General features: G+C 38.5%; 1 protein-coding gene across 1 annotated transcript in view; it reads left to right on the forward strand.

Annotated features, from left to right (window-relative positions):
* The window catches only part of diaph3 (diaphanous related formin 3), a 711417-nt gene that overhangs the window by 417374 nt on the left and 279043 nt on the right, over positions 1–15000 (forward strand). Inside the window, exon 20 of the mRNA XM_090206735.1 lies at positions 10773–10805. Coding sequence (XP_090062861.1) covers positions 10773–10805 — 33 coding nt within the window. The remainder of the gene's footprint in view (positions 1–10772; positions 10806–15000) is intronic.

Raw genomic sequence — 15000 nt, forward strand, 5'->3', positions numbered from 1 at the left:
CTGGTACATGTTCTAGAGACTAGTCATCAGAGATATATCTGGTACATGTTCTAGAGACTAGTCATCAGATATATATCTGGTACATGTTCTAGAGACTAGTCATCAGAGATATATCTGGTACATGTTCTAGAGACTAGTCATCAGATATATATCTGGTACATGTTCTAGAGACTAGTCATCAGAGATATATCTGGTACATGTTCTAGAGACTAGTCATCAGAGATATATCTGGTACATGTTATAGAGACTAGTCATCAGAGATATATCTGGTACATGTTATAGACCAGTCATCAGATATATATCTGGTACATGTTCTAGAGACTAGTCATCAGAGATATATCTGGTACATGTTATAGAGACTAGTCATCAGAGATATATCTGGTACATGTTATAGACCAGTCATCAGATATATATCTGGTACATGTTATAGAGACTAGCCATCAGAGATATATATCTGGTACATGTTATAGAGACTAGTCATCAGAGATATATCTGGTACATGTTCTAGACCAGTCATCAGAGATATATCTGGTACATGTTCTAGAGACTAGTCATCAGATATATATCTGGTACATGTTCTAGAGACCAGTCATCAGAGATATATCTGGTACATGTTATAGAGACTAGTCATCAGAGATATATCTGGTACATGTTCTAGAGACTAGTCATCAGAGATATATCTGGTACATGTTCTAGACTAGTCATCAGATATATATCTGGTACATGTTCTAGAGACTAGTCATCAGAGATATATCTGGTACATGTTCTAGAGACTAGTCATCAGATATATATCTGGTACATGTTCTAGAGACTAGTCATCAGAGATATATCTGGTACATGTTCTAGAGACTAGTCATCAGATATATATCTGGTACATGTTCTAGAGACTAGTCATCAGAGATATATCTGGTACATGTTCTAGAGACTAGTCATCAGAGATATATCTGGTACATGTTATAGAGACTAGTCATCAGAGATATATCTGGTACATGTTATAGAGACTAGTCATCAGAGATATATCTGGTACATGTTCTAGAGACTAGTCATCAGAGATATATCTGGTACATGTTATAGACCAGCCATCAGAGATATATCTGGTACATGTTCTAGAGACTAGTCATCAGAGATATATCTGGTACATGTTATAGAGACTAGTCATCAGAGATATATCTGGTACATGTTATAGAGACTAGTCATCAGAGATATATCTGGTACATGTTCTAGAGACTAGTCATCAGAGATATATCTGGTACATGTTATAGACCAGTCATCAGAGATATATCTGGTACATGTTATAGAGACTAGTCATCAGAGATATATCTGGTACATGTTCTAGAGACTAGTCATCAGAGATATATCTGGTACATGTTCTAGAGACTAGTCATCAGAGATATATCTGGTACATGTTATAGAGACTAGTCATCAGAGATATATCTGGTACATGTTCTAGAGACTAGTCATCAGAGATATATCTGGTACATGTTCTAGAGACTAGTCATCAGAGATATATCTGGTACATGTTCTAGACTAGTCATCAGATATATATCTGGTACATGTTCTAGAGACTAGTCATCAGAGATATATCTGGTACATGTTCTAGAGACTAGTCATCAGATATATATCTGGTACATGTTATAGACTAGTCATCAGATATATATCTGGTACATGTTCTAGAGACTAGTCATCAGAGATATATCTGGTACATGTTATAGACCAGCCATCAGAGATATATCTGGTACATGTTCTAGAGACTAGTCATCAGAGATATATCTGGTACATGTTCTAGAGACTAGTCATCAGAGATATATCTGGTACATGTTCTAGAGACTAGCCATCAGAGATATATCTGGTACATGTTATAGAGACTAGTCATCAGAGATATATCTGGTACATGTTCTAGAGACTAGTCATCAGAGATATATCTGGTACATGTTCTAGAGACTAGTCATCAGAGATATATCTGGTACATGTTCTAGAGACTAGTCATCAGAGATATATATCTGGTACATGTTATAGAGACTAGTCATCAGATATATATCTGGTACATGTTATAGAGACTAGTCATCAGATATATATCTGGTACATGTTCTAGAGACTAGCCATCAGAGATATATCTGGTACATGTTCTAGAGACTAGTCATCAGATATATATCTGGTACATGTTCTAGAGACTAGTCATCAGAGATATATCTGGTACATGTTATAGAGACTAGTCATCAGATATATATCTGGTACATGTGATGTTCTAGAGACTAGTCATCAGAGATATATCTGGTACATGTTATAGAGACTAGTCATCAGAGATATATCTGGTACATGTTCTAGAGACTAGTCATCAGAGATATATCTGGTACATGTGATGTTCTAGAGACTAGTCATCAGATATATATCTGGTACATGTTCTAGAGACCAGCCATCAGAGATATATCTGGTACATGTTATAGAGACCAGTCATCAGAGATATATCTGGTACATGTTCTAGAGACTAGTCATCAGAGATATATCTGGTACATGTTCTAGAGACCAGCCATCAGAGATATATCTGGTACATGTTATAGAGACCAGTCATCAGAGATATATCTGGTACATGTTCTAGAGACTAGTCATCAGAGATATATCTGGTACATGTTCTAGACCAGTCATCAGAGATATATCTGGTACATGTTATAGAGACTAGTCATCAGATATATATCTGGTACATGTTATAGAGACTAGTCATCAGAGATATATCTGGTACATGTTCTAGAGACTAGTCATCAGAGATATATCTGGTACATGTTATAGAGACTAGTCATCAGAGATATATCTGGTACATGTTCTAGAGACTAGTCATCAGAGATATATCTGGTACATGTTCTAGAGACTAGTCATCAGAGATATATCTGGTACATGTTATAGAGACTAGTCATCAGAGATATATCTGGTACATGTTCTAGAGACTAGTCATCAGAGATATATCTGGTACATGTTCTAGAGACTAGTCATCAGAGATATATCTGGTACATGTTCTAGAGACTAGTCATCAGAGATATATCTGGTACATGTTATAGAGACTAGTCATCAGAGATATATCTGGTACATGTTATAGAGACTAGTCATCAGAGATATATCTGGCACATGTTCTAGAGACTAGTCATCAGAGATATATCTGGTACATGTTATAGACCAGTCATCAGAGATATATCTGGTACATGTTATAGAGACTAGTCATCAGAGATATATCTGGTACATGTTCTAGAGACTAGTCATCAGAGATATATCTGGTACATGTTCTAGAGACTAGTCATCAGAGATATATCTGGTACATGTTATGTTCTAGAGACTAGTCATCAGAGATATATCTGGTACATGTTCTAGAGACTAGTCATCAGATATATATCTGGTACATGTTCTAGACCAGCCATCAGAGATATATCTGGTACATGTTCTAGAGACTAGCCATCAGAGATATATCTGGTACATGTTATGTTCTAGAGACTAGTCATCAGAGATATATCTGGCACATGTTATAGAGACTAGTCATCAGAGATATATCTGGTACATGTTCTAGAGACTAGTCATCAGAGATATATCTGGTACATGTTATGTTCTAGAGACTAGTCATCAGAGATATATCTGGCACATGTTATAGACCAGTCATCAGAGATATATCTGGTACATGTTCTAGAGACTAGTCATCAGAGATATATCTGGTACATGTTCTAGAGACTAGTCATCAGAGATATATCTGGTACATGTTATAGAGACTAGTCATCAGAGATATATCTGGTACATGTTATAGAGACCAGTCATCAGAGATATATCTGGTACATGTTATAGACTAGTCATCAGAGATATATCTGGTACATGTTATAGACCAGTCATCAGAGATATATCTGGTACATGTTCTAGAGACTAGTCATCAGATATATATCTGGTACATGTTCTAGACCAGTCATCAGAGATATATCTGGTACATGTTATAGACCAGTCATCAGAGATATATCTGGTACATGTTCTAGAGACTAGTCATCAGATATATATCTGGTACATGTTCTAGACCAGTCATCAGAGATATATCTGGTACATGTTATAGACTAGTCATCAGATATATATCTGGTACATGTTATAGACCAGTCATCAGAGATATATCTGGTACATGTTCTAGAGACTAGTCATCAGAGATATATCTGGTACATGTTATAGACCAGTCATCAGAGATATATCTGGTACATGTTCTAGAGACTAGTCATCAGAGATATATCTGGTACATGTTCTAGAGACTAGTCATCAGATATATATCTGGTACATGTTCTAGACCAGTCATCAGAGATATATCTGGTACACGTTATAGAGACTAGCCATCAGAGATATATCTGGTACATGTTCTAGAGACTAGTCATCAGAGATATATCTGGTACATGTTCTAGAGACTAGTCATCAGAGATATATCTGGTACATGTTCTAGAGACTAGTCATCAGAGATATATCTGGTACATGTTATAGAGACTAGTCATCAGAGATATATCTGGTACATGTTCTAGAGACTAGTCATCAGAGATATATCTGGTACATGTTCTAGAGACTAGTCATCAGAGATATATCTGGTACATGTTATAGAGACTAGTCATCAGAGATATATCTGGTACATGTTATAGACCAGCCATCAGAGATATATCTGGTACATGTTCTAGAGACTAGTCATCAGATATATATCTGGTACATGTTCTAGACCAGTCATCAGAGATATATCTGGTACACGTTATAGAGACTAGCCATCAGAGATATATCTGGTACATGTTCTAGAGACTAGTCATCAGAGATATATCTGGTACATGTTCTAGAGACTAGTCATCAGAGATATATCTGGTACATGTTCTAGAGACTAGTCATCAGAGATATATCTGGTACATGTTATAGAGACTAGTCATCAGAGATATATCTGGTACATGTTATAGAGACTAGTCATCAGAGATATATCTGGTACATGTTCTAGAGACTAGTCATCAGAGATATATCTGGTACATGTTATAGACCAGCCATCAGAGATATATCTGGTACATGTTCTAGAGACTAGTCATCAGATATATATCTGGTACATGTTCTAGACCAGTCATCAGAGATATATCTGGTACATGTTATAGAGACTAGCCATCAGAGATATATCTGGTACATGTTATAGAGACTAGTCATCAGAGATATATCTGGTACATGTGATGTTCTAGAGACTAGTCATCAGAGATATATCTGGCACATGTTATAGACCAGTCATCAGAGATACATCTGGTACATGTTATAGAGACTAGTCATCAGAGATATATCTGGTACATGTTCTAGAGACTAGTCATCAGAGATATATCTGGTACATGTTATAGAGACTAGTCATCCGAGATATATCTGGTACATGTTCTAGAGACTAGCCATCAGAGATATATCTGGTACATGTTCTAGAGACTAGCCATCAGAGATATATCTGGTACATGTTCTAGAGACTAGTCATCAGAGATATATCTGGTACATGTTATGTTCTAGAGACTAGTCATCAGAGATATATCTGGTACATGTTATAGACCAGCCATCAGAGATATATCTGGTACATGTTATAGAGACTAGTCATCAGATATATATCTGGTACATGTTCTAGAGACTAGTCATCAGATATATATCTGGTACATGTTCTAGAGACTAGCCATCAGAGATATATCTGGTACATGTTCTAGAGACTAGTCATCAGAGATATATCTGGTACATGTTATAGAGACTAGTCATCAGAGATATATCTGGTACATGTTCTAGAGACTAGTCATCAGAGATATATCTGGTACATGTTCTAGAGACTAGTCATCAGAGATATATCTGGTACATGTTATAGAGACTAGTCATCAGAGATATATCTGGTACATGTTCTAGAGACTAGCCATCAGAGATATATCTGGTACATGTTATAGAGACTAGTCATCAGAGATATATCTGGTACATGTTCTAGAGACTAGTCATCAGAGATATATCTGGTACATGTTATAGAGACTAGTCATCAGAGATATATCTGGTACATGTTCTAGAGACTAGTCATCAGAGATATATCTGGTACATGTTATGTTCTAGAGACTAGTCATCAGAGATATATCTGGTACATGTTATAGACCAGTCATCAGAGATATATATCTGGTACATGTTATAGAGACTAGTCATCAGAGATATATCTGGTACATGTTCTAGAGACTAGTCATCAGAGATATATATCTGGTACATGTTATAGACTAGTCATCAGAGATATATCTGGTACATGTTCTAGAGACTAGTCATCAGAGATATATCTGGTACATGTTCTAGAGACTAGTCATCAGAGATATATCTGGTACATGTTATAGACCAGCCATCAGAGATATATCTGGTACATGTTATAGACCAGTCATCAGAGATATATCTGGTACATGTTCTAGAGACTAGTCATCAGATATATATCTGGTACATGTTATAGAGACTAGCCATCAGAGATATATCTGGTACATGTTCTAGAGACTAGTCATCAGAGATATATCTGGTACATGTTATAGAGACTAGTCATCAGAGATATATCTGGTACATGTTATAGAGACTAGTCATCAGAGATATATCTGGTACATGTTATAGACCAGTCATCAGAGATATATCTGGTACATGTTATAGACCAGTCATCAGAGATATATCTGGTACATGTTCTAGAGACTAGTCATCAGAGATATATCTGGTACATGTTATAGAGACTAGTCATCAGAGATATATCTGGTACATGTTATAGACTAGTCATCAGATATATATCTGGTACATGTTATAGAGACTAGTCATCAGATATATATCTGGTACATGTTCTAGAGACTAGTCATCAGAGATATATCTGGTACATGTTATAGAGACTAGTCATCAGAGATATATCTGGTACATGTTATAGAGACTAGCCATCAGAGATATATCTGGTACATGTTCTAGAGACTAGCCATCAGATATATATCTGGTACATGTTCTAGAGACTAGTCATCAGATATATATCTGGTACATGTTATAGAGACTAGTCATCAGAGATATATCTGGTACATGTTCTAGAGACTAGTCATCAGAGATATATATCTGGTACATGTTATAGAGACTAGTCATCAGAGATATATCTGGTACATGTTCTAGAGACTAGTCATCAGAGATATATCTGGTACATGTTATAGACCAGTCATCAGAGATATATCTGGTACATGTTATAGAGACTAGTCATCAGAGATATATCTGGTACATGTTATAGAGACTAGTCATCAGATATATATCTGGTACATGTTCTAGAGACTAGTCATCAGAGATATATCTGGTACATGTTATAGAGACTAGTCATCAGATATATATCTGGTACATGTTATAGAGACTAGTCATCAGAGATATATCTGGTACATGTTCTAGAGACTAGTCATCAGATATATATCTGGTACATGTTCTAGAGACTAGTCATCAGAGATATATCTGGTACATGTTATAGAGACTAGTCATCAGAGATATATCTGGTACATGTTATAGAGACTAGTCATCAGAGATATATCTGGTACATGTTATAGAGACTAGCCATCAGAGATATATCTGGTACATGTTCTAGAGACTAGCCATCAGAGATATATCTGGTACATGTTATAGAGACTAGTCATCAGATATATATCTGGTACATGTTCTAGAGACTAGCCATCAGAGATATATCTGGTACATGTTCTAGAGACTAGTCATCAGAGATATATCTGGTACATGTTAGAGACTAGTCATCAGAGATATATCTGGTACATGTTATAGAGACTAGTCATCAGATATATATCTGGTACATGTTCTAGAGACTAGTCATCAGAGATATATCTGGTACATGTTATAGAGACTAGTCATCAGAGATATATCTGGTACATGTTATAGACCAGCCATCAGATATATATCTGGTACATGTTATAGAGACTAGTCATCAGAGATATATCTGGTACATGTTCTAGAGACTAGTTATCAGAGATATATCTGGTACATGTTATAGAGACTAGTCATCAGAGATATGTCTGGTACATGTTATAGAGACTAGTCATCAGATATATATCTGGTACATGTTCTAGAGACTAGTCATCAGATATATATCTGGTACATGTTATAGAGACTAGTCATCAGAGATATATCTGGTACATGTTATAGAGACTAGTCATCAGAGATATATCTGGTACATGTTATAGACCAGCCATCAGAGATATATCTGGTACATGTTCTAGAGACTAGTTATCAGAGATATATCTGGTACATGTTATAGAGACTAGTCATCAGAGATATGTCTGGTACATGTTATAGAGACTAGTCATCAGATATATATCTGGTACATGTTCTAGAGACTAGTCATCAGATATATATCTGGTACATGTTATAGAGACTAGTCATCAGAGATATATCTGGTACATGTTCTAGAGACTAGTCATCAGAGATATATCTGGTACATGTTATAGAGACTAGTCATCAGAGATATATCTGGTACATGTTCTAGAGACTAGTCATCAGAGATATATCTGGTACATGTTCTAGAGACTAGTCATCAGAGATATATCTGGTACATGTTCTAGAGACTAGTCATCAGAGATATATCTGGTACATGTTCTAGAGACTAGTCATCAGAGATATATCTGGTACATGTTATAGACCAGTCATCAGAGATATATCTGGTACATGTTCTAGAGACTAGTCATCAGAGATATATCTGGTACATGTTCTAGACTAGTCATCAGAGATATGTCTGGTACATGTTATAGAGACTAGTCATCAGAGATATATCTGGTACATGTTCTAGAGACTAGTCATCAGAGATATATCTGGTACATGTTATGTTATAGGAACTGACCTAAGACAGGGAATTTTTACTGGGATTAAATGTCAGGAATTGTCAAAAACGAAATGCATTAAAATGACAGAATTAACCGTTAGCGAAATGAGTAGTAGGCTACAACGAGCAACCAACAGGTGTGCTGCTGTTTTCTCTGAATGGGGTTGGTGAGAAAGTGCAGCATGTTAGCCACAATTAGCCTTGCTACCTACAATTAGCCTAGCTAGCTACAATTAGCCTAGCTAGCTAGCTATAATTAACCTTGCTAGCTACAATTAGCCTCGCTAGCTAGCTACAATTAGCCTCCTAGCTAGCTACAATTAGCATCGCTAGCTAGCTACAATTAGCCTCGCTAGCTAGCTACAATTAGCCCCGCTAGCTAGCTACAATTAGCCTCGCTAGCTAGCTACAATTAGCATCGCTAGCTAGCTACAATTAGCATCGCTAGCTAGCTACAATTAGCCTCGCTAGCTAGCTACAATTAGCCTCCCTAGCTAGCTACAATTAATCTCGTTAGCTAGCTAGCTACAATTAACCTTTCTAGCAAGCTACAATTAGCCTATCTTGGATATCCAACACAACTTCATGTCCCTTATCGAATAGTAAAATTATTTCAAACTCCCCCATCCTTAGCGGGCCAGCACACTAGCAATTGGAGTTTCAGCCAATGAGCTTCAGCCTCTCGCCATGTTTGACAGCTAGCAAGACGAACACACAGCAGAGTAAGAGAGAACAGGGGTGTGGTACACATAGCTGCACGTTGTCGGGGCCACTCTTCGCTGGTGGGGATAACTTTGAGAACTAATGGCTAAAAAAGTATGCAAAAGTATCGTAGAATCTCTTTTAATGTTCATTGATAAAATCTTTTAACTATAATAGTATGAGTGGGTTGTAAGTGGTCTTCCTGGTGAATGGAAAAGGGTCTGTAATAGTCATGTCTCTCTCTGCCTTTTCAAAAGGCTTCTCTTCTCTCTCTGTACTCCTGATGCTTTGACAGCATGATGCTCTGAGTTGCCGGGCGACCGCAAAATTGCCTGTTTTCATTTCAAAAGCTCCTTTTCTTGCTTTCTCAGAATCGCTGAATGACCCCCTCACCTCCAAATCACAGACACACACAGAAACATCACACTTTATTTCTGTGGACCATTCTCTCTTCTATACATTTTTCATGTTCCCTCTTTTTATTCTGTTTTTTTTAACTCCCTTCTCCTTTCTTTCACACAACCTCTCTCTCTCCTCTTTTTTATCTCTCTCTGTGCTCTCTTTTTATCCTCTTCCTGTCTTCTCCTCTTCCTCTTTATCCTCTTCCTGTTTTCTCCTATTTTTCTCTGCTTCCTGTTTTCTCCTCTTCCTCTTTTTCTCCTCTTCCTCTATTTATCCTCTTCCTCATTTTATCCTCTTCCTCTATTTCTCCTCTTCCTCTATTTATCCTCTTCCTCTATTTATCCTCTTCCTGTCTTCTCCTCTTCCTCTTTCTCCTCTTCCTGTTTTCTCCTATTTTTCTCTGCTTCCTGTTTTCTCCTCTTCCTCTTTTTCTCCTCTTCCTCTTTTTCTCCTCTTCCTCTATTTATCCTCTTCCTCATTTTATCCTCTTCCTCTATTTCTCCTCTTCCTCTATTTATCCTCTTCCTCTATTTATCCTCTTCCTGTCTTCTCCTCTTCCTCTTTCTCCTCTTCCTGTTTTCTCCTATTTTTCTCTGCTTCCTGTTTTCTCCTCTTCCTCTATTTCTCCTCTTCCTCTTTTTCTCCTCTTCCTCTATTTCTCCTCTTCCTCTTTTTCTCCTCTTCCTTGTTTTCTCCTCTTCCTCTTTTTCTCCTCTTCTTCGTTTTCTCCTCTTTCTCTTTTTCTCCACTTCCTGTTTTCGCCTCTTCCTCTTTTTCTCATCTTCCTCTTTTTCTCCTCTTCCTCTTTTTCCTCCTCTCTCACTGCTCACCGAAGACTGTGAAGAGAGTGAGCCTACTGAAGTGCCACGTAAGTCATCATGGGTGGGGTGGGGTGTGTTGTCACCCTTGTGTTGGTTACTCTACACCCTTCTGTGACCAGTGGTCCTTGACTGAGCCATGTACCCGTACACCCCTTCCTCTGTATCCCTCTACCCCTTCCACTGTAACATCCCCGGGGTGTCTGAAATGGCTCTTGGTGATGTTTGACCCATTCCCTTGACTGTGTTGACCATTCCCTTGACTGTGTTGACCATTCTCTTGACTGTGTTGACCATTCCCCTGACTGTGTTGACCTTTCCCTTGACTGTGTTGACCATTCCCTTGACTGTGTTGACCATTCCCTTGACTGTGTTGACCATTCCCTTGACTGTGTTGACCATTCCCCTGACTGTGTTGACCATTCCCTTGACTGTGTTGACCATTCCCCTGACTGTGTTGACCATTCCCTTGACTGTGTTGACCATTCCCCTGACTGTGTTGACCATTCCCATGACTGTGTTGACCATTCCCTTGACTGTGTTGACCATTCCCTTGACTGTGTTGACCATTCCCTTGACTGTGTTGACCATTCCCCTGACTGTGTTGACCATTCCCTTGACTGTGTTGACCATTCCCTTGACTGTGTTGACCATTCCCTTGACTGTGTTGACCATTCCCTTGACTGTGTTGACCATTCCCCTGACTGTGTTGACCATTCCCTTGACTGTGTTGACCATTCCCTTGACTGTGTTGACCATTCCCTTGACTGTGTTGACCATTCCCTTGACTGTGTTTACCATTCCCCTTGACTGTGTTGACCAGGTAGCCTAGTGGTTAGAGGGGGAGGCAGGTAGCCTAGTGGTTAGAGGGGGGAGGCAGGTAGCCTAGTGGTTAGAGGGGGGAGGCAGGTAGCCTGGTGGTTAGAGGGAGGAGGCAGGTAGCCTAGTGGTTAGAGGGGTGAGGCAGGTATCCTAGTGGTTAGTGGGGGGAGGCAGGTAGCCTAATGGTTAGAGGGGGGAGGCAGGTAGCCTAGTGGTTAGTGGGGGGAGGCAGGTAGCCTAGTGGTTAGAGGGGGGAGGCAGGTAGCCTGGTGGTTAGAGGGGGAGGCAGGTAGCCTAGTGGTTAGAGGGGGGAGGCAGGTAGCCTAGTGGTTAGAGGGGGGAGGCAGGTAGCCTAGTGGTTAGAGGGGGGAGGCAGGTAGCCTAGTGGTTAGAGGGGGAGGCAGGTATCCTAGTGGTTAGAGGGGGAGGCAGGTAGCCTAGTGGTTAGAGGGGGAGGCAGGTAGCCTAGTGGTTAGAGCATTGGACTAGTAACTGACAGGTTGCTGGATCAAAACCCCGAGCTGACAAGGTAAAAATCTGTCATTCCTCCCCTGAACAAGGCAGTTAACCCACTGTTCCCTGGTAGGCCGTCATTGAAAATAAGAACTTGTTCTTAACTGACTTGCCAAGTTAAATCAAGGTTAAAATATCTAAAGTTCTGTTAAATCTTCAAGGCTTCACTCCCAAACACTCCTGCACCTCCTCTTCTCCCCTCCTGTCTTCCTTCTCCTCCTCTTCCTCACTCAAAACAATCCTATAGACTTAATTACTAGATCTACCGTAGCGAACATACTTAGTAACTAGATCTACCGTAGCTAACATACTTAGCTAACAGACTTAGTTAACAGACTTAGTAACTAGATCTACCGTAGCTAACAGACTTAGCTAACAGACTTAGTAACTAGATCTACCGTAGCTAACAGACTTGGCTAACATACTTAGTAACTAGATCTACCGTAGCTAACAGACTTGGCTAACATACTTAGTAACTAGATCTACCGTAGCTAACATACTTAGCTAACAGACTTAGCTAACAGACTTAGTAACTAGATCTACCGTAGCTAACAGACTTAGCTAACAGACTTAGCTAACAGACTTAGCTAACAGACTTAGCTAACAGACTTAGCTAACAGACTTAGTAACTAGATCTACTGTAGCTAACAGACTTAGCTAACAGACTTAGCTAACAGACTTAGTAACTAGATCTACCGTAGCTAACAGACTTAGCTAACAGACTTAGCTAACAGACTTAGCTAACAGACTTAGTAACTAGATCTACTGTAGCTAACAGACTTAGCTAACAGACTTAGCTAACAGACTTAGTAACTAGATCTACCATAGCTAACAGACTTAGCTAACAGACTTAGTAACTAGATCTACCATAGCTAACAGACTTAGTAACTAGATCTACCATAGCTAACAGACTTAGTAACTAGATCTACCGTAGCTAACAGACTTAGCTAACAGACTTAGCTAACAGACTTAGTAACTAGATCTACCATAGCTAACAGACTTAGTAACTAGATCTACCATAGCTAACAGACTTAGTAACTAGATCTACCGTAGCTAACAGACTTAGTAACTAGATCTACCATAGCTAACAGACTTAGTAACTAGATCTACCGTAGCTAACAGACTTAGTAACTAGATCTACCATAGCTAACAGACTTAGTAACTAGATCTACCATAGCTAACAGACTTAGTAACTAGATCTACCGTAGCTAACAGACTTAGTAACTAGATCTACCGTAGCTAACAGACTTAGCTAACAGACTTAGCTAACAGACTTAGTAACTAGATCTACCATAGCTAACAGACTTAGTAACTAGATTTACCATAGCTAACAGACTTAGCTAACAGACTTAGTAACTAGATCTACCGTAGCTAACAGACTTAGTAACTAGATCTACCATAGCTAACAGACTTAGCTAACAGACTTAGTAACTAGATCTTAGCTAACAGACTTAGTAACTAGATCTTAGCTAACAGACTTAGTAACTAGATCTACCATGGCTAACATACTTAGTAACTAGATCTACCATAGCTAACATACTTAGTAACTAGATCTACCATAGCTAACAGACTTAGCTAACAGACTTAGTAACTAGATCTACCGTAGCTAACAGACTTAGTAACTAGATCTACCGTAGCTAACAGACTTAGCTAACAGACTTAGCTAACAGACTTAGTAACTAGATCTACCATAGCTAACAGACTTAGTAACTAGATTTACCATAGCTAACAGACTTAGCTAACAGACTTAGTAACTAGATCTACCGTAGCTAACAGACTTAGTAACTAGATCTACCATAGCTAACAGACTTAGCTAACAGACTTAGTAACTAGATCTTAGCTAACAGACTTAGTAACTAGATCTTAGCTAACAGACTTAGTAACTAGATCTACCATGGCTAACATACTTAGTAACTAGATCTACCATAGCTAACATACTTAGTAACTAGATCTACCATAGCTAACAGACTTAGCTAACAGACTTAGTAACTAGATCTTAGCTAACAGACTTAGTAACTAGATCTACCGTAGCTAACAGACTTAGTAACTAGATCTACCGTAGCTAACATATTTAGTAACTAGATCTACCATAGCTAACAGACTTAGTAACTAGATCTACCATAGCTAACAGACTTAGCTAACAGACTTAGTAACTAGATCTACCGTAGCTAACAGACTTAGTAACTAGATCTTAGCTAACAGACTTAGTAACTAGATCTACCGTAGCTAACAGACTTAGTAACTAGATCTACCATAGCTAACAGACTTAGTAACTAGATCTACCATAGCTAACAGACTTAGCTAACAGACTTAGTAACTAGATCTACCATAGCTAACATACTTAGTAACTAGATCTAACATACTTAGTAACTAGATCTACCGTAGCTAACATACTTAGTAACTAGATCTACCGTAGCTAACAGACTTAGCTAACAGACTTAGCTAACAGACTTAGTAACTAGATCTTAGCTAACAGACTTAGTAACTAGATCTACCGTAGCTAACAGACTTAGTAACTAGATCTACCGTAGCTAACAGACTTAGTAACTAGATCTACCGTAGCTAACAGACTTAGCTAACAGACTTAGCTAACAGACTTAGTAACTAGATCTTAGCTAACAGACTTAGTAACTAGATCTACCGTAGCTAACAGACTTAGTAACTAGATCTACCGTAGCTAACAGACTTAGTAACTAGATCTACCGTAGCTAACAGACTTAGTAACTAGATCTACCGTAGCTAACATATTTAGTAACTACATCTACTGTAACAATGGACTGTTTTCTTCTGTTGTGTGTGTGTTGATGGGAGCCAATGGGATTACGCCTGCAGATGTCTCCCAGGGCCAAACACAGACCTCTTTACATTTTAATTAAGCCCAGTGTTTTAGGGAAAGGAAAGAAGAAAGCC

The sequence above is a fragment of the Oncorhynchus mykiss genome, chromosome 18 (genome assembly GCF_057628025.1).
Source record: "Oncorhynchus mykiss isolate SJ-2025 chromosome 18, ASM5762802v1, whole genome shotgun sequence".
NCBI classification, from domain to species: domain Eukaryota; kingdom Metazoa; phylum Chordata; class Actinopteri; order Salmoniformes; family Salmonidae; genus Oncorhynchus; species Oncorhynchus mykiss.